Source organism: Sciurus carolinensis, chromosome 7, assembly GCF_902686445.1.
Source record: "Sciurus carolinensis chromosome 7, mSciCar1.2, whole genome shotgun sequence".
NCBI classification, from domain to species: domain Eukaryota; kingdom Metazoa; phylum Chordata; class Mammalia; order Rodentia; family Sciuridae; genus Sciurus; species Sciurus carolinensis.
Window position 1 is genome coordinate 123,785,860 of NC_062219.1, and position 20,164 is coordinate 123,806,023.

At 49.9% G+C, this 20,164-nt stretch overlaps 2 protein-coding genes across 4 annotated transcripts; both read right to left on the minus strand.

Moving 5' to 3' along the window:
* Positions 1 to 466: 466 nt before the first annotated feature.
* On the minus strand, positions 467 to 13,118 carry Vars2 (valyl-tRNA synthetase 2, mitochondrial). The gene is made up of 30 exons (XM_047559363.1): positions 13,027 to 13,118; positions 12,330 to 12,539; positions 12,130 to 12,211; positions 11,909 to 12,009; positions 11,559 to 11,680; positions 11,384 to 11,450; positions 11,193 to 11,290; positions 10,248 to 10,329; positions 9,957 to 10,076; positions 9,247 to 9,358; positions 8,313 to 8,401; positions 7,404 to 7,494; positions 7,059 to 7,186; positions 6,838 to 6,941; positions 6,332 to 6,413; positions 5,954 to 6,030; positions 5,793 to 5,868; positions 5,445 to 5,550; positions 5,191 to 5,261; positions 4,963 to 5,088; positions 4,673 to 4,777; positions 4,455 to 4,523; positions 4,272 to 4,350; positions 4,024 to 4,151; positions 3,737 to 3,889; positions 2,394 to 2,600; positions 1,612 to 1,723; positions 1,283 to 1,458; positions 1,025 to 1,153; positions 467 to 932 (listed from the first exon to the last, which is right to left on the minus strand). The coding sequence occupies exons 2-30, from the start codon at positions 12,510 to 12,512 to the stop codon at positions 831 to 833; spliced, it is 3,177 nt and encodes a 1,058-aa protein (XP_047415319.1). The 5' UTR covers positions 12,513 to 12,539; positions 13,027 to 13,118; the 3' UTR covers positions 467 to 830.
* Positions 13,119 to 13,256: 138 nt separating this feature from the next.
* Gtf2h4 (general transcription factor IIH subunit 4) lies at positions 13,257 to 18,980 on the minus strand. Of its 3 annotated transcripts, none has more exons than XM_047559364.1 (14): positions 18,810 to 18,980; positions 18,064 to 18,206; positions 17,682 to 17,786; positions 16,961 to 17,092; positions 16,613 to 16,709; positions 16,431 to 16,519; positions 16,117 to 16,228; positions 15,892 to 15,960; positions 15,620 to 15,703; positions 15,278 to 15,410; positions 14,935 to 15,065; positions 14,236 to 14,283; positions 14,011 to 14,089; positions 13,265 to 13,569 (listed from the first exon to the last, which is right to left on the minus strand). In XM_047559364.1, exons 2-14 carry the CDS (start codon positions 18,201 to 18,203, stop codon positions 13,397 to 13,399), a joined length of 1,392 nt encoding a protein of 463 aa, XP_047415320.1. In that variant the 5' UTR covers positions 18,204 to 18,206; positions 18,810 to 18,980; the 3' UTR covers positions 13,265 to 13,396. The 3 variants fall into 3 exon arrangements, with proteins under 3 accessions (XP_047415322.1, XP_047415320.1, XP_047415321.1); XM_047559365.1 differs by having other exon boundaries at positions 18,761 to 18,980; XM_047559366.1 differs by lacking the exon at positions 14,935 to 15,065 and having other exon boundaries at positions 13,257 to 13,569; positions 15,606 to 15,703.
* Positions 18,981 to 20,164: the final 1,184 nt, after the last annotated feature.

The window sequence follows — 20,164 nt, forward strand, 5'->3', positions numbered from 1 at the left end:
GTTGAGCAGTGTGACTGTAGTGCTCAGGTCTCAGGTGCACAGAGGGTAAGAAGCACATAATTCCAAATGCGCCTTGCAGCACCTCAGGCTAGAGGAAGTCCCTGCAGCAGCCAGGACACTGCCAATGGGTCAGGCTAGCAGTTAAGTCCAGGGTCATTGTGCCTGTGCCCTACCCACCACTGGAAAGCTTCCTTCAGCAAGGCAGGTGCCACCCAGCACCCCTACTCCCACACAGTCCAAAGCCCCAAACTAACAGGCAGCCTTCCTCTCCCAGACCAGGCACTCAAGGAACAATGGACAGGCAAGAAAGTTACCATTAGGGGAAAGGGGAAAAAAGGACGACAAGCAAATGTTTGGGATTTTATTTTTATTTATTTCAGTACTAGGGACTAAACCCAGGGGCACTCCATCACTGAGCTACATCCGCAGCTCCTTTTTTTTTTTTTTTTTTAATTTTAAGACAGGATCTTGCTAAGTTGCCAGGTTGGCCTTGAACTTGCAATCCTCCTGCCTCAGCCTCCCTAACAACTGGGATTACAGATGTGTGCCACTGCTACCTGGCTCTGTGTTTGAGATTTTTAAAGTTTATCTGAATCTCCTCAATCCCAAATGTCCTAGTAGGACTACTCAGGGATAACCCTGAACAAGTGGGAGGCTAGTGGGTAACTTGGCATCTTGACACCAGACATGGTGACCAGGCCAGTCTGCTTCCTCAATTACAAAATGAGGAAGATAGACCATTAGTCTGAGTTCTCAACATACCCTAACCACTGACAGATCTGCAGTCCCCAGACACATGTGTAGGAGGGAGGACTGACAGGGATGGTAAGTTAGAGCTCAGAGCTCCTGGGGCCAGAAGATTCATTCATCAGCTGCTGGAGGTGAGAGGCTGCCTGGTCCAGTTTTGACAATTCCAGGTGGAGGGAGGAAAGCTGGAAGAAGATAAGGTGAGGATACAATTCACCTTCCCAGCCCAAGCTCCCTTAGGAACTCAGGCTTCCTGGGTAACCATCCCAAGCCTCACCCTTTGCTGCCTCTGGGTCTCTGCCTCCCCTTCTGATGGGTTCCGGGCCATGAGGCCATCAAGCTGCTTCTGCAGCTTGTCTCTTCGGGCAGCAAGCAAAGGTAGCTGGGTCTGGGGGTCCACCAGGCCCTGGGGAAGAACAGGGAAAGAATGCTAAGACATCTGCACCCTTCCCAGGCCTCCACCTTCTCCACCCCTTCCTCTGCTGTTCCCTTCCACCCAGCACTCTTCTCAATCCCTCCAGGTCCCTCTGGTCACCTGAAGCTCCATGTAGACTTGAGCAGTGTCACTGAGTGGGGCCTGGGCCCAGCCAGTGGGAGCTTCTGCATCTGGTGGTAGGAAACCAACAGCCCCACAATGGCCTAGGGTGCCTAGGGGCTCCAGGAAGGTCTGGAAAAGATCTTGCTCCCCTGGCTCCAAGATCTGCAGCAGCACTGGAGAAGGAGGGAATGACAAGGTTCCAACATCAGCTCCTGCCTCACTTCCCATCCTGTACTTCATGACCCTGGGGTCTGACCTTCAAGCTGTTCCCTTTCCCACCAGTCCCTTCGTTTTGTAGACATCCAGGTATTCAGGACCTGCCTCACCTCGGGGCCGGGCTTTGGTGAGCTGGTAGGTGGCTCGGAGAGCCCTCAGCACCTGTACAGCATCCTGGACCTTGGAGAAATGTCGCTCAAGCTCGGGCTGGCGCCAGTGTTCCTAGCAAGGGGGGAAACAGCATTGGCAAAGGGACTCCTAGAAGACTCAGCATTAACATTCCTGGCTGTGTCCTCAGCTCATCCACCTCTATCTCCTTAGGGCAACAGATCTGTTCTCAACAGCACATAAAATGCTCCACCCCCAGGAACACTGTAAGTGAGGAGCCATCTAAGGTTTGATGACTGTTTAGTTGCTCTGATTGAAGACAGTCAATAACCAAAACTAAATTAGAATTTAAAACGCAATTCAAAATTCCAAATAAATACTGAAGATATATAAATAAAACAATTTGTGGTGAATTTGTAGTGCTTATCATTCTGCAGTTATGAAAGCTGCTGATCTATGGTAATAATAATAATCTTACTAACTCATCTAACCCTTACCATAACTGAGACATGTACTATTCTATCGCAGTTTAAAGATAAGGAAAACTGAAGCACGGTCACACAGTATAAATCTAGTGAGGATCCTGCCCTTGACCATTATGCTAACACTGCTCCCCAAGACCCCAGAGTTTTACCAGCAATCTGGCAGGAACAATCCATCCTCCCAAATTCCATAGGAAAGAACAAGTCATAGAGCAGTAACCCCAAAACAGTGAACCCTGTAAAAAGGCTGCTCCCAACTTTCACTAGGAGACCCATTCCAAGGTACCATGTCTGTAACTCACCAAACTGTGGGCACTGGGGAAAGGGGCCACAGAGACACTGGGGGGAGGGGGACTGCCAGCCCTTGGGGGCAGCCTCTGCCAGAGCTCTTCAGTCAGGAAGGGCATCAGTGGGGCTAGGAGGCGGAGACCAACATCTGCACAGGAGAACAGGACCTGAGGAGGCCCTGAAGGGCGGGGCACATGTGACAGCACCGGCTTCACAGCTTCCTAGGGAGGAAGTCAACAGATCAGAGGACAGGCCATGGGCACATCATTGCCCCACAGTTGCTGGTATACCAGTAAGGAGCTCTGTGAGCCAGCAGGGGCAGTTCCCTGGAGAGAGGGACAAGCAGGAGCACCTAGTATGTCTGATACCACTAGCTATCCCTAGACACACACTAGAGCACATTAAGAAGGGAAATCCAGGGCTGGAGAGATAGCTCAGCTGGTAGAGTGCTTGCCTCACAAGCACAAGGCCCTGAGTTCGATCCCCAGTACCACAAAAAAAAAAAAAAATTTAAGAAGGGAAATCCAGGGCAGCAATTCTCACAAAATTCTCACAAGTGAGTAAGAATAAGATTTCCAGGGAGATGTGTACTTTAGGAAAAAAAAAAAAAAAAAATCAGTGTTTAGCTTATTCAACCTTATTTTATTTTTAAGGGTTTTGTTGTTGTTGTTGTTGTTGTTATTGTTTTGTTTTGTTTTATTTTTCTGTGGTGCTGGAGATTGAACCCTGGGCCCTGTTCAAGCTAGGCAAGCACTCTACCACTAAGCCACATCATCAACCTCAACCTCATTTTAATAATGTTAAGAACAGTAAGTTACTATTTAGTCCAGAGCCAGCAGCATCAATATCATCTGGGACAAGAAATGAACATTTTCAACATCCAGTCCAACCCACTGAAGGAGCAACTCGGGGTGGCCAGGAATCTGTGGTCAACAAGCCCTCTGGGTGAGGTGGGAAACCGAGGGAGCAGCCCTGATCTAAAGCCCATTGCTCTCTCCTCCCAGACCACTCACAGTGCCCAGCCTGCCCACAGTCTAAACAAAGCAACCATGGGAGACCAAAAAAAAAAAAAAAAAAAAAACCCTTGCCTTCCAACACTGATTTGTGAAACTGCTTCCTAGTAGTCTCCCTCCCTCCTATCTTGCCAGGGCAAGTGCCTGGCTTGACAGTGCCTGGGCTGTGCTACACAGGCCAGTCCCAGGGAAGATGGGAACTGGGAACTCCCTGGGCCTTCCTTTCATACCTGAGAAGACAGTAAGAACTTGTTAACTTATTTTGGTCATTGGCCCCAATTTCTGCAGAAACTGGCAGCAGTGCCATTGGAGTAGAAACTTCAAGCCTTGAGTTGACCACTCACCAGGTAGACATCACAGAGGTCATGGAGCCAGAAGTGGTGCAGGGTGTGGGTGACGAGCGAGAGCTCCCTCATGAGGAAGCCCCGCTCACACTCCCGGGCAGCAAGGGCCAGGCGGCTGAGAATCCAGGTGTCCATGGGGGAGGAGGGAGAGATCTGTGGGGAGAGGGAGATCAGGACCCAGATGGCTCGGCCTCCCACTTCCCCACTTCCTTTCCTTGCAGGTGCCCCTTCAGCCTTCGGATGTGAGACCTTCCCCAAGCACTCCAAGCAACACTCCTGTGTCTCACATGCTCTGCAGGCTGGGGGACAAAGTTCTCCCCTAGGGCATTGAGGATAAAGCGCAGGGCATTCCAAATCTTGTTGCAGAAATGGCGGTAGCTTAGGACCTCAGAGACAGACAGGTGCAGGTCGCCCCCTGGAGGGAAGAGAACAGGAGTTTTTATGTGGACAGCAGCATGGCAAGGCCTAGATCCTGCCTGCCCCTCCTACACAGGTGCCTTTCTGCCTTACGCCCAGTCCACCACCCCAGGCTCACCCAGGACTCCATGGGAGCACAGTGCAAATCTCAGGGCATCTGTCCCACACTCAGGGATCCCATGAGGAAAGTCCTTTTTCTGCAGAGGAAAAAGATGGTAATAAATGCTTACAGGGCTAGAAGTGTGGGTTGCAGAGGAAATCCTTGAACCGGAGGCTTGGACGGGCAGGTGTGGCATCTCACCTGTGCTGCAGCTGCAATGGCCAGCTCTGCAGGATCCAAGTTCCCATCTCCCAGCTTTGTCTGTAGTACCTGGGGATGGATGCATGAGGAGGTCACTGGCCTAGGTCAAAGGCCTGCCTAATAGGGTCACACCTGTTGCCCCTCACCCCTCTTGTCCCTTCCAACTGGCTCCTCTCCTCATATTCCCCCAACCCCCAAGCCAGGCTGTTCATTCTCACCTGTAGCTCCACCCCACTGATGATGTCCCGTGGGTCCAGAACATTCCCCAGGGACTTGCTCATCTTCCGGCCCTGCCTGTCCCGAACCATGGAATGAAGAAGTACCTGGGGGGATGGAAGGGGTAAGCAGAGGGGCTCAGATCTTTCTGGCCTCTATACTTTACAGGTTAGGGTGGGCAGTGGATCAGAAAAAAGGAAACACAGAAAATATGTTAGGGGCTAGAAGAAGGAAGGAGAGGTTTGGGGAAACCCAGGGATCCACATTGGGAAGAGCATTGAAAGGCTGTTACCTTGCTGAAGGGGAGCTGCCCAGTGAGCTGGATCCCCAACATGACCATGCGGCCCACCCAGAACAGCAGGAGATCACTGCCTGTTTCCAAAAGCGACAGTGGGTAGAAACGAGCAAGGTCTGGGGTCTAGGAGGAAGAGGAAGCAGTAAGAAGCCCAAGCCTCTGCCTGGGCTCTTTTGGACTCTGTGGGGGCCCAGCTGTCCACCTTCTTCATTATGTCCATCTCACCTCTTGGGGCCAGCCCAGGGCAGAAAAAGGGAAAAGAGCTGAAGAAAACCATGTGTCCAGGACATCAGGGTCTGAGAAAAAGCATAGGTTTGGGAACAATTGGAACCTCAGCATCTAGCACCTCAGACCACTGATGTCAACCACACCCCAGAGGCCAGGGGGCTCACCTGTTGCTCCATTCCCAGCTTGCCCAACCCACCTCTCCAATTGAAAGAACCAGCCATCCTGCCCGCCCCTCAGGTTCAGGCACTTACCCCTCTCCAGGGTCAGCTCTGTGCCTGGTATCCCTGTCAGTTCTGCTGCTACCTCTCTGGCCTCAGCCTCTGAACGCGCCACCACCCAACAGTCCTCCTTGTCATCCTATACAATTAGGGGGTGACAGAAATTAAGGAAGAATAACAATAAACAGGAATAAATGTCTCTTAGTTTTTGTGTTCTCTCCTATGTCTTATAGTGACTGGCCCCCTTGAGGAAGAAACTCCAGCTCAGGGAGACTTTGCCACACAGGAGGCTACATGACCAAGACCATGAAGCACATCAAGAGGCAGGTGCTGACTCCTGGCTATGGCTCTTTCCTCCATGCCCAGCTTCCTACTACCAACCTTCACATGCTCCCTGATGACCAGGTAGGCTGGAATCTGATGGCCCCACCACAGCTGCCGGGAGACACACCAGTCTCTGTCAAGAAGAGAGGACATCAGTGATGTCTCAGCATACAAACAGGGTCCCAATCCATCTCCACAAGAGCTCCTCTGACCCTTACCCAATGTGGGCAAACCAGTGCTGCCAATTCTTCTGGTGGAAGGAGGGAGAGAGCTCCAGGGCACCTGACTCCACAGCCTGGAGGGGAAAGGTCTTTAGCCAACGCTCCCCTTCCTGCATGCCCACACCTCCTGGGATGAGACAAGTGGCCTTGAAGTGCTTTTAAAACTCAGAAAGGACCTCAAAAGCTTCCTGAGGAGATTCTGGGCTTGAGTGAGGATACAAGCCAACACTCCATGGGCCATCTTGTCCTTGTCCCACAATTACCACAGCTATAGATCCTTGGGGCAGGAAGTTCTTTGGCCTCTAGTTTCTTCATCCCAATTCTCAGAGAGCTCCCCAGCCCCAGGCCCAGTCCTTCCTCACACTGCAGCCTCACCTTGGCAGCTCGGTCCCCCATTTCCCGGCAGCGGACAAACCACTGGCTCTTGAGTAGGTATTCTACCACGTCTCCGGAACGGCTGAAAGGGAAACAGGGATTCCATCACTTTGAAAGCCCTGTACCTTCTCCCAGGGACTCTACTCCATGCCAGGCCCTCAGTGCTGAGGGCACAGTAATGAACAAAACCAACACGTATCTGTTTTTTCCCCCACTAATAGAGAGTGACCCAGGGGGAGGTAGGGGTTCTACCACTGAGCTACATCCCCAGCCATTTTTATTTTTTATTTTGAGATAGGGTCTCACTAAGTTACTAAGGTTGGCATTCAACCTGCAATCCTCCTGAGCCTCCTGAGTAGCTCAGATCATAGGAGGGCACCACCACACCCAGCTCAGAACCTATGTTCTAATGCAGGGTGCAGGGCCCATCCATCCTGTTATCACTCTTAATCTTCATCCATTCCCTTTGGGGATGGTCCTTAGTAAAAGAGTTACAGTGGGACTACCTGCAGATGGGCAGCACCATGGGGTGTTCCTGGAGGCCCCGGAACAGGCCCTGCTCCCTCAGTGCAGACACAATCTTTTCCCGGGCCACAAATCGGTGAACACCCTGGGGAAAAAGTGTTGACAGTAAACATTAAAGGCTTTAGAAAAACAAGAAAATGAGAAAGGAAGGCAGGGCAGAGAGTGCCCCCAGAGGATGGGGTAACACCAAGACGGATCCCACCTGCAGCCAGTCCCCACAGAGGGAAGTCATGGTCCCATCCTCCGCAATGACACTCAGTGGGCTCAAGCCATGTCGGGCCCCCATCTCGGCATCAGCAGGACTATGAGCTGGAGTCACCTTCACTGCCCCTGGGAGAACACAACTACAGTGAGCATGGACCCTGACCTGGGCCTTTGGTTTCCAGATATGTCATCACCCACACCTCCCCATGCCTCCCCTTCTTCTGTCTGCCTCCTGTTCCTTCCCCACTACCCATTCAGATTTCACTCCTCCACTTTCTTCCTCCTCCTGGTTCCCTCCCTCTCCCCCAGGGAACCTCCTTCCCAACCCCTGGCCTCTGCTCACCTGTGCCCATATGTGGCTGAACAGCAGTGTCTGTGATGAGGGGGAGAAGCTGTCCTGTCAAGGGATGGCGAAGTTGTCGTCCATGTAGATGCTGAAGGGAAGGGATAAAGATAGGGAATCACCGACATGGACAGGCACATGTTATGGGGTGGAGAGGGGTGGAGAGGTCTGGGCATGAGAAACTTGGGAACAAGAGGGTGGAAACCAGAAGCTGAAGAACTAGAGCGAGGTCAGCCAACTTTTCCTTCAGGAGCCAGATAGTAAATATTTTAGGCTTTGGGGCCAAGAGGCAAATTTAGTCTCTGAGTATCAATTTTAAAAAGGTGGAAAAGGGGGTGGGGGAATTAGTCTCTAAACAATTACTCCAAGCTGCCACTTCCACTGTGACAAAATTAAATAATATATATATGGCAGTAGCCATAAATAATACATCAACAAATGAATGTTGTTCATACAAAAACAGGCAGCAAGCTGGGCGCAATGCCACATGCCTATAATCCCAGTGACCTGGGAGGTCGATGCAGGAGGATCACAAGTTCAAGGCCTACCCTGACAATTTAACAAAACCCTTAGCAACTTAGTGAGACCCTGTCTCAAAATAAAAAATAAAAAGAACTGGGGGGTATAGCTCAGTGGTGAAGTGCCCCTGGGTTCAATCCCTAGGCAAAAACAGGTAGTAGCTAGATGTGGTGCAGGGGCCAGTGTTGGTCAACACTCAGAGCTGAGAAAAAGTATAACATAAGAAGAGAAGGGAGCAGGGTCAAAGCCACTGCAGAGCTGGGATGAGAGAAAAAGTCTTAGAAACAGAAGTAGGAAGAGGAGAGTAGGAGCCAGCATCTTAAGAGGAAGGAAGGGTGAACCATGGGGCAGGAGGGCTATTGCACAGGCAGCACATTTTCTATTAATTACTGTGTATCTGGAGTCCTCGGGGTGAATGGCCACAGCCACATCTCCAGGCAAGGTCTCTGGTCTCGTGGTTCCTACTACGACCTCAGCATCTGAAGACAAACATTCAAGCACTTATAATTGGTCATTACCTTCACCCCCCCCACTCCCAACACAGTTAAAGTCAGTAGAACTGGAATTGGTAAGGGAAGGAAGTAGGCAAGGAGAACATGGCCCTAGGAGTAGCAGAAAATTAGAAGGCATGTCTACATGGGCCCAGGTTTCCCGTAAGCACATGACAGAGGCCTGAGCGGGTGCTGGTGCAAAGGAATCCTGGATAACTAGTACGGGTGATGTGGGGATAGCATTAATAAAAGCAATCAGAATCCTGCTGGGTGCCCAGAGGACACAGGTGAATCTGAGATCCTAATTGCAAATGCTGTGTCTTCTTCATGGTTAGCACCAGACCCTCCTGCAAAACACTTCCTCAGATTATTCTGCTCATCTCTCTCCCTCTTCTCTGAACTACTTGGAACACTTACTATACAAACCACATTTTACAACTGATCTTTTGTCTCTTTCTGGGTAGCAGACTCCTGCAGAATATACTAAGTTCCCAAAAGGCAAGACCACATATGCTTTTCCTTCTTTCTTTTTTTTTTTTTTAATGCTTCTTTAAACCTTTTTTTTAGTTGAAGATGAACACAATACCTTTATTTTATTTATTTATTTTTACATGGTGCTGAGGATTGAACCCACTGCCTCACATGTGCTAGGCAAGCGCTCTACTACTGAATTACACCTCCAGCCCCCACATATGCTATTCTTAATCCCCCAGAATACCCAGGTAAATGCCCATAAAGGTGCAAACCCTACTAGGGCACCAAGCAGCCCAACATGGGCTAGAGAAAATAGAGGAAACAGGGAAGTGGGCAACACTTCAGAGGAGCACACTCACCAGCCTCTCCATCCACAGGGAAGGCGACAGAAACAAGGAGACCAAAAGACACAGGAGTGGGACAGCCAGGCAGCTGGAGCTCTGTGCGGCCTGTCAGGGGCCGGCTCTCCACCTGGAGAAGACAGAAAGCAGCCTTTCTGTTACTTCTCCCAGAATTCCTATCACCACTGATCTGTGTGCCCCAACCTCTCTGTAATTCATGTAAATCCCATTCAGAAGACTCAGGAGCCACCTCCCTCCCCCATCACCCAAATTTTTGGTGTGACTATTTTTTTAAAATATCTTTTTAAGTTGTCCATGGATCTTTTTATTTATTTATTTATTTATTTATTTATTTATTTATTTATATGTGGTGCTGAGGATGGAACCCAGGGCCTCACACATGCCAGGCAAGTGCTCTACCACTGAGCCACATCTCCAGCCCCACTATCCCAAATTTTATGTAGTCAGTTACAGTAAATATTCACTGAACACTTAAGCATAAATTCTCATCTAAACTTTACAACAGCCCCACAAGAAAGACATTCCATCTCTGATTTATAGTGTTAAGGAAGCAGAAACTGAAAAAGGCTAAATAGCATGCGAAAAGTCACCTAGCTGATTATGGCAGATTTGAATCCAGGAAGTCTGGCTGTAGAGTGTGAGCTCTGAAATACTTGACTATCCTTTCTCAGAGCTCTCACAAACCTGTTTCTCTTCTTCTGCCTCACCTCAATATCCGAGATAGCTGATCTTAAAGCACACGACCAGTTAACAAGCTGACGGTTCCGGTACAACAATCCTGCATTGTAGAGTCGCACAAAAGCTTCGGTCACAGCCACTGAGGAGCCCTAAAATGACCTGAGTGTCCACATCTAGCGGCCCCTTCTCAAAATGCCTCCCTTTAGGGACCTGGTCAGTTCCACTTCCCTTTCCCAATATACCCAACAAATCCCTCCCACACAGATTTTTAAACACACTCCCCTCCAACACCCACAGGGACCACAGTGTGGAACACTCACAGCATCCATGGTAAAACACTCTCGATCCCAATCTAGGGAGGCACCCAAAGCACGCAGCTGCTCACAAATCTCTCCTCCTTTCCTGCACCAAGAGAAATATCTTTCAGCAGACATATCCTGAGCACCTTCCAGGTACCAGGCCCAGTGCTGCCCCCAGCAACACCAGGTGTTGAAGGAAAATAAAAGTGACTACCACAGGGATCATCTAGCCTCTAGAAGCTGATGGAAACAGACCCACAAACCCAGTGTAGGGCTTTCTATGACACTGAAAGAAGCATAACAGAGGAGGAGGAGCCAATCTGTGAAAAAATCCAAGAAAACTGCACAGAGAAAACAGCATGTGATAAAAGACTTGGAAGAATGAGGGTAATTTTATGGAACTGGAAGGTGGGAATGGGCAAGTGGGAGAGGTGATGAAATCTAAGCAAGGTAAAGTGCGAAAGTGAAATAAGTAGACAGAAAACATACATACATACACAAACATCTATACATATATACACACAAACAAATACATCAGTTTTTTGGGTTTTTTTTTTTTTTTGGTACTGGGGATTGAACCTGGGGACACTTTTCCACTGAGTCACATCCCCCACCTTTTTTTTTGAGAATGGGTCTCACTAAGTTGCTAAGGGTCTTGCTAAGATGCTGAGATTGGACTCAAACTTGTAATTCTCCTGCCTCAGTCTCCTGAGTCACTGGGATTATAGGCATGCATCACTGTGCCCACTTCAAACATGTACATTCTGAAGTATATATAATACATACATACACACAAAGCTTAGAGACTCCACCCAAAACTAAGGGATTTCAGAGTTCCCATCTCTCAGAAGTGAGAACTGTGCTGGGAAGAACTGAAGGCTACAAGCTAGAAGAGACTGTAGAGGAAAGCCAGGACTCAACCTGCCAACACTGGGTGGCCCCTGCAGCCCTGCTCATCACACTTACACCTCCTTCCACTGCCACACCGCCCTAAGGAAGTCTTCTCGGCTCAGCTCCTGTCTCCTCACTCCCTGCTCCTTCCACAGTTGTTTCTCCACCACAGCCTGCAGTAGGTTTAGGGCAAATGCACAGCAAATCAGGTTGCTTTTGGGGAAGACACCACTCACCTGAGAAGAGATAATGAGACAAAGACATACTTGTGTAGCAATTCCTGCATGATCTGAGCCAGGAACCCACAGCACTTGATCCCCACGCATCCGGTGCCTGAAACAGAAACACCCTCAAAGGAGACCCTGGATTCACATGGTTATCTTCTCTCATTCCTGCATTTTTTATTTCCCCACCAAGAAGTGCAGTCCCCATTCCCCTCACCAGCGCACGAGGGTGTCCTGTATGGCCACTGTGAGTGCGTGGCCGATGTGCAGGGAACCAGTGACATTGGGAGGTGGGATACACATGGAAAAGGTCTCCCCTGTAGCCTGGGGCAGTTGTGCCTAGAAGAAATGAGGAATGTGAGAGATGACTGGATATTACCTGAGGGAATAGCACCCTCTGGTGCCTCCAGTGCAGAAAGAACTTTCAGCAAATAACAGGAAAATGGGGGAGCCAAAAAAAGACAAGCTAGGCAATATGAACTCAACTCTGAGGCTATTGTGCACATCAACCTCAAAGGCCACTCTGTCCTGGGAACCATTTAGTAACTCTCTCTTCAGGACACTAACCTGATATTCCGGTTTGAAGAAGCCCTCTCGCACCCACCACGGGTACCAGGCAGCCTCAACATACCGGGGACTGTAAGCAGGAGGCAAAGGCCCAGAGACATCTGTGGAAGCAGACGGGCAAAAGAGAGTCCACTAACTATTGAACTTTCTTCCGGGCTGCATTTCAGCAGACCAAATGGGCAACAAAAATATGAGAGATGACCTTCAGATTCCCTGGTTACCTTTCTTTGCACCAGGTTCTGTAGGGATTTCATACAATAGAATTTCCTTAGGACTCCATGCTTTAGTGGATTCTGCAGATGCCTGGGAACAGAAAGGGAGGTTTGCAATTTCAGTATACCTCAGCCATCTGGATCCCAGTGGGTCTCCTCCAGCCCTCTTTCAAGTTTCAGACCGAAGGACAGGCTGCCTGACCCCTAACCTTTTTCTTCCCAGCTAGTCCAGCCTCCAGTGCCGCCTGCTTCTCCCGCAGCCGCTTCTGTTTGGCTTCACGGTTCCTCAGGGAAATGGAAGATCCATGGGTCTCTGACTGTGTAGAAAGGGAATGGGGCCTAGGGAGGCGCCATAGTGGTGATCGAAAAGAGGTCAGAGGCAAATGATGCATGAGGAGTGTTTGGGAAGAGGTCAAGATCTGTTTTGAATAGACAGAGAGCACATTAGGAAGGTTCGGGATGCCAGAGGGTCACACCCACCACTCATTCCTTTATTCCCTGCCTCCTGCTAGCAGTGCTCTTATTCTATCTCCTTCCTCACAACTCTGCCTCCTTGAGTGCCAGAGTGCATGGTGTGGACAGGTACAGGGCCCTACAGTCATGGAGACCAGGGTGCTTCTGGTACAGGGTCGGAGAGTCTCTGCCCCTCCACCTATGCATCTGCGACACGACGCTGACCGCCCACACAAGGAACAGAGAGGTTTCGGTAGTTTGGGTAGGTGATGAGCATCAGCATGTACAGGAACTGGCAAGAAGTCCCGCCACAGTCACTAAGATCACCGCCTGTCCTGGCGCCACCCATGGAGCCCCCAGCCCGCGCGGACCGGTTCTTCCGCTAGTCCCCCCGCGAGAGCCAGGGCCCGCTGCCCCTCCCACCTCCTGGGGGTCACCCCAGTGCGCGCTCACCCCCGCGGCCCCGCCGCTATCCCAGGGCGCCCTGCGGTGACAGGCGCTGGCGTACGGACCCCGGAACGTGGCCGGCAACCCTCGCGCACAAGGGGGAGGGGCCCCGAATAGCGCATGCGCGGAAGCTGGCCTCCCGCCACTTTCAAGGCTTCATGGCAGCTGGGCAGAGGAGCCGGTACGGTGCGGCAGGGGAAGCCGCGAGGAGGCGCCCGGAGCCGCAGAGCTCATTTTCACAATTTTATTAAACAAGAGAAGTCCTGGCGTGTAAATAAAAAACACCTGAGTTGTGAGGCCGCGCCCGCCGTCACACGGCCCGCATGCCCGCCCTGCCCGGTCCCACCCGCCCAGGTCCAGTGGGGATTAAGCTCTTTCAGGAGTTGTGCTTCTGCCGCTTCCAGAAGCGCTTCACGTCACTGTGCCCTGCGGGGGTCACCACCATGAGTCGCTTAGCCGAGTTCTCGAACACGAGCACACCCAGCTCCCGTGCGTGGGCCAGCAGCAGCTCAAAGTCCACTTGGGACAGGAACTGGTTATACAGGACACCTGGGGTCAGGAGGGCGGAGAAGAGAGAATGAAGCTGGAGCCCCTTTTGCTCCTTCGTAGGAGTCTTAAGGCAATATCTGCACTTGCCCCATGGCAATAGTCTAAGCTTGTCTGCTCAGGATCTTAACACTAGTGTCACTCAGCCATATTCAGAAAGTCAATATGAAACAATAAGAAAACCCATGAATGTCCATGAAACCCAGGAAACTGACTGAATTAAACCTCCCACCTTCCCTCTCTCAGTCAAATCCACACTGCACTAATTTGGGTCAATTTATTTACTCCCTACCAACTCATCCCCTCACCCCCAACCCCCAAAAAAGTGTCTCATCAACTTCTCTCTCCCTTTCTGTGCAGTGTACAAAAAATGAAAAGCACAAAACATCTTCTGCCCATCAAGACTGCCCTTCCTTTAGCCAATGACCACCAGAAGCCACTCACCCTCGGTGAACCGTAGTCTGTCTCTTTCTAGCTCCCACAGACGAATTTGGTCAGTGATGGTAGGGGGCAACACAGGGGTCTGCAGGAGCAAAGGTGGGCTGTAGGAATTAAAAAACAGTGCCCCAAACAACCCCAGTCCTCCACTTATCCCCCAAATTTGGATGCCCATTTCTTTCCCATTATCTGCCAGGTACCAGCCCCTGGCATCTTGGTACCTGTCCATACCTGTTTGAGCATCACTGGGTGGGCCCTTGTCCTTAGGAAATGGATTATCTATAAAACAGAAAAATGAGATGAGGGCTCAAGCAAGAAGGCAGAAAAGTCATCAGAGCTATCACCTGTCTCTAAACAGTTTAAAAACTCATACCCATGTCCCTATTGTCAACTCAACCCATTCCTGTTCAGCTGTTATCCCAAGTTGCTGCTCCCACTAGGCATGTCTGCTATTCCTTCTCAGGCTGACACATTTTCTCTTTCCATAGTCTTTTTTCTTTCTTTAAAATAGCAGTAGCTACTATATTTTGAGCACTTACTGCTCATCAGGTTCCAAGTTAAAAGCTTTACCTCTAGTCTTCCACTGAATCCTCCTACAACCCTGTGAGTTGAGAACTATCACTCACCATCTGAGGAGACTGAGACTCAGAGGTAAGGCAACTATGATCAGTTTACACAGTGAGAAATGGTGGTGCTGAAGCCCAAATCCAGAGCTATACTTTCTCCCTCCATGTATTTTCCCCTCAAGGGTCTGCCTATTCCCACAACTAAGGTCTTGATTTCCCCTCACATGCCTGGTGCTCAAACACAGACAACTCATCACCACTACTGTGACAGACTTGAGGCTAGCCTTCCATAATGGAGCACTCTGTACCCCAAGGTCCACACACAGCCCATCTTCCCACCTCTGCCTCCCCTAAGTGGGGATACCTGCTGGGCTGTGATGCCACTGGCAATGGCCTGCTGCACACTCTCCCGGGTCACCTGTGCCACTACCATGTTGGGGAAGCGATAGAGCATCTCAGAGAAGAGGGCAATGAGGGCAATCTGCAGCTCCGACTCTGACCCAAGGATAGGAAGAGGAGATGAGGACGCTACCCCCATATGTGGGTTCCCTTGAGCCCTTCCCTCAAACGTGAGGAGATGTGTCAGAGAGCTCTGTAAACCACCAGTAAATGTAAACATAAACTGCATCCCCTCCTGCTTCCTTCCCCTCCCCACTCCCACTCCCACTCCCAATCTGCTCTCCCAGAGGCCCTCTGCCCAGTCTCACCCGTGTAGGCATACAGTCGATAGTTGGTTTCCACAACAATGAAGCCTGGCTGATGCACAGTGCCCCCAGCCCCAGAGACACCTGATGAGAGATTGATGGCCAGGCGTGTGGGATAGTAACGTCGAGATTTCCTCTGGGAAGGACAGAAGGAAAAGACAAAGGCTGCCTCTCAGTTGTCACTGCCCTGCATTCTCCTGCCTGGGACATCAGATCCCTCCCAGTGCACAGAGTTTCAGCTTTCAGTTTCCTCCCCAAGTGACCCAAGTACTCAGTTATGGCAACTGCTTCCTGCTAATGCCAAGACCCAACTTCCCTAGAAGCCATGTACCTGGATATCCATACCTTCCTCTGGAAAACAAGCCCAAACTCTCGAAGATGTTGCAGGAAATTCAACAGAGAATCACTCATACCCTCCACAGAGTAATCCTGGGAAAAATGTAGCCAGCTGGAGATCAAAACACATCCCTTCCTCCCTCCCCACTTCCCTTCCTCCCTCCCCCAGCCATATACACTCATTCTCTCCTTCCCCTTCTCTGGTCATTCTTATTTTCTCAGTCTACTGCCTCAACCTGATTTCCCCTTCCCATCTCCTTGTCCTCTAGCCGCCTACTTACCTTGCCCAGAGTAGAAAAGCTGAGCTGGAAGAGGAAAGAGAGAATCTCCACTAGATCCATACCCCGGCTCTAGGGAGAAAAGGTCACAGACAAATGAGAAATGGGAGGGGGAAAATGAAGGAGAAAGACAGGGAAGAGAGAGTAGAGAATAGTCTGTGGGTGGTCATCTCTCAGTGAGACCTGGAAAGAGTAAAGCATGCTGGCAAGGGGCCCTGACCTCCTCACCTGGGCTGTCTGCAGATACTGCAACATGAAGTACCACAGTTGGGCAGGTGTGTCCAGCAAGAGGAACTGGAAGCCAGCAGAGGTAATGCAGGGTGGCTCTCCAGGTTCAGTACTAGACACAGAGAGGGATAATGACAGAGATATGCATAGAAAGACTACCATCTCCACATGTCCTCTCACGCTTCTTCTGGATATCTCTGGATGTAGTCTACTCAATCGACTCCCTCCAATCCTAACTCAGCCTGGACACTCAATTTATCAGCGCCCCAAGGATATGGCAAAGCAGGGAGCTGCTGTGCCTCAAGCTTCCTCACCTCTTCATGAGCCCAGCCTGGCTGAGGAGCTGAGCCAAATCCTGGCTGACAGCTGCACTGGGAGAGCCTACCATAAAGTGTAAGACCACCTAGAAATGGAAGAGAACAGAGAGAACAGAGTATCCAAGGACCACAAAAAGTAGAAGCACAGCAGATATTCACTTAGAGGCTCATGTCCTCACCTCCCATCGCTCTTCAGCATACTTGTCCAGTGAGGGAACATCCCGGGCATGCTTGTCTGGTCCCAGTTGACTTGTGTCATCAGACCAGGCCTTCCCCCTACAAGCCAGGATATGCCAAGAATAAGGAGCCCTATCCTTCTTCCACACTGCCCTTCAGCCCTTCCCACCCTAAACCCATGGGCCATGAGTGGGGAACATTTCCTACATCCTACATCCAAATGTGGTCCATATTATTCCTGAAGGAGCTCCAAAGGTCCCAGGGTTCTGAGGAGGCGCCTCAGAAGCTCTCCTCCAGCATGTAATTAGCAATTCCCCTGGCCTAGATTAGAAAAAAAGGAAGTAACATACCCACCCAGAAGGGCAATGCGGAGGTTCTGGCGAAAGATGGGGTTGAGGATAAAGCCCTGAAGACCACCAGGGAGCAGCTGGGTGTGCCAGATGCGGAGGCCACTCAGCAGCCCTGTACTTTCCTCCTGAGCCCTGGAACAGAAGCAGAGAAATGAGTAGGGTTCTGGAGAGCAAAAAGAAGGAGAGACATAAAGGCCTCCATTTCTAACTTTCCTGAACTTTTTCCGATCTTTGAAACAGTTTCACATAGTGAAACTGTGTCTTCTTAGGACAAATGTCTTCACTGAAATGCCTAGCAATCTACAAGAGTCTCATTATTGACATCACAACTCTCCAAGAGGGAAAATGGTATGTACAGTTTCCAAAGCTTATTTAATTGCAAGTTTTGCAATACATCCATTAATATATTAATAGTTCCTGGAGCGGGTGGGGGTATAGCTCAGTGGAAAAGCACATGCTTAGTTTGCATCCCAAGGTCCTGAGTTCAATCCCCAATGCCCAGAAAATATATGTGTGTGTGTGTTTGTGTGTGTGTGTGTGCATGTGTGTATGTATGTATATATACATATGTGTTTGTATGTATGTGTATGCATGTGTGTGTGTGTGTGTGTGTGTGTGTGTGAATATATAAAACTTCCTGAAAGTGTTCCAAAAAAGAGCAGTTTGAGAAATTTAGAGGTTGAAAAATTTGTGTTTAGCTGAGAATGCAGTAAAGACTCACTTGCTGAATTCCTTCTTTACCCACAGGGCTACAGCAGCCTGTGGCAAAGGCTGCTCCAAAAACAGCATCCGCATCACCCAGTTTTTAGCTAAAGATGGGAGCTCCCTGTAGAGGGCAGAGGTCAAGTGTTAGCATCAGAAGTTGTCTCATAACTGAATCTCTGCCTTTAACTGTCTCTCAAGCATCTCACCCCCACATCTTTACCAGTAGTCCTGCTGCCCACACAAGCCCCATCTGTTTTGGCCTTCCACATTTGGGAGTAATCTCCAACACCCTCTACCCTCACTAGGCCACTAAGCTTCTACCCATGATAATTGATTCCAGTCTGAAAGCCCTATTACGTTTCCCTACCATGATCCCTGACACAAAGAAGACTCCTCACCTAAAGACAGCCAGGCAAGTGGCAGGGTGACCATACAATCGGTCCAATATTCCAGGGCTCAAGCCCCCTAAGAATTCCTGTAGATTCCTGCATTGTAGGTGCACTCGGTTCAGTCCGCCCCTTGCAGGGGTACTCTCCATCACCTGAGAGATGCAAATGTTAAACACACATCCAACAAGATCCATGCCAGTGTCACCCCTAATCTTTCTTTGGTTCCAGATCCACCAGCCCATAACCCCATCTTTTCTGAGGTTTCCTCTCCCACATCACTCATCTCTTGTATCTCCCAAACTTCACCAACCTCCAACCCCCACCCCTCCTTTCCTGCCTCCTCATCCCAGTTCTGCCCTAAACTCCAGTCTCTTTCCAATTGTCCTTTTCTCAAAATTGTTATATATTTGAGAAACCATTTTGTATTTGAAAGACTTGTCTCATCTTTAGCTAAGCAGTGACAAACAGATTTGTGTAAGCCCAGTACTATCCCCACTTCTTTTCCACTCCTCCTAGCCAGCTCAGTCCACAAGCTCCAACTCTGTCAATCCTCCCCATATAGCAATAAACTGCCTCTTCCTTCCATGCTTCCCAAATCTAAATCACCCTCTATCCCCTTCCCTCCCCAAGTCTACTTCACCCCCTCACTGGGTCCCACACCGTTCAATCTCCTAACTTCTCGCCTCTCACTCAACTATCTTCATACCCTGGCCCTCCTGGGCCCCTTCACCACTATGTCGATCCCCCTCGCGCACCCCGGGTCTTGAACAGTTGCTTAATCGGAGCCAATGTCTCTCATTAGCTTCCAAAGAAAGAGGAAGAGATGGTGAAAAATGCGAGAAAAAGATGCGCGAGCGAAAAACTTCACAGACAGGAGCCCAGAGTGAAGTACTCAGAAGAGGGGAGAGCAGGGATGGAATGCAAGGGAAGAGTGGGAAGGATGAAAATAGGCACTGCACTTACCTGCCGCGAGGCATACTGGGAATTAGAGTCCTATCCCTGCCCACGCTGGAGCAGTCCTGAGGAGTGTCTGACTACAACTTCCGAAAGGCACCGCGGGGAGGCGGGGCGGAGAGAGGCTGGCTTTTAATTGATTGAGCCGGGAACACCAGAAGCCTGGCTATTTCGTTCCGCGGCGCTCTCGACCCATTCTGCTAACGGCTGGTCTAACCGGCCTGAGTAGGAGGCGGACCTGGTAGTAAAAGTAGCCCAAGGGCTTCCCGTGGGAGGCGCGCTGAAGTAGCTCGTTGGTGAGGCGTTAGACTCAGACTGCAAAAACTGGGCTCCTTGAACTCAGTTGTTCCACAAAATTGGTTACTGCACATGCAGAGCATTTTCACGAGTTAACTATCTGGTGCGCCTTACTTATCAAGTAAGTACTCAATAAATCTTCATTTCTGCCTCCGGCACGCTACCAACCCCTATGTAGTTAGGTATTGATACAGGTTTTTTGTTTTGTTTTTGTTTTCCCTGTATTGGAGAATGAACCCAGGAGTGTTTTACCACAGGACTATATATTCACCTGCCCCCTCATCCCTGTTTTGTTTTGTTGAGAGGGTTTTTCTGTCCTGCTTCCAATTTCCCGAGTAGTTGGAATTACAGGCGTGCGCCACCACACCGGTAATTCCCCCCCCCCCCTCCCCGGGGATTGAGCCTAGGGACCCCTTTGCCACTGAGCTGCATCCCCGGCCCTTTTTTTTTTTTTTTTTTTTTTTTTTGAGACAGGGTCTCACTAAATTGCTGAGGCTGGCCTCGAATTTGCCATCCTCCTTCCTAAACCTCCCGAGTAACCAGTGTTATAGGCATGTGCCAACCGCGCCCAGCTCCAACACATTTTGTAAGGGAATGCAGTTGTGTGCTCTAATTTGATTTATGAGTTCTGCGGGATAGTCAAGGCAAAGCCTTAAGCCTAAACCAGAACTACTTATATCCCCAAGTTCCTATACAGCAAATTCTGTTCTGCACTTAGACCAGATTTCAGAGAAGCTAAGAAAGTTGCCTACCATCAGACAGCTAGAAAGTACTCAGTCTGGGATTTGAAGCTCCTTTGCCAGGGAAGGCTTACCAAAGTGGTAAGGGCTGTAAGAATTTGTTACATTTTGTAGTTCAT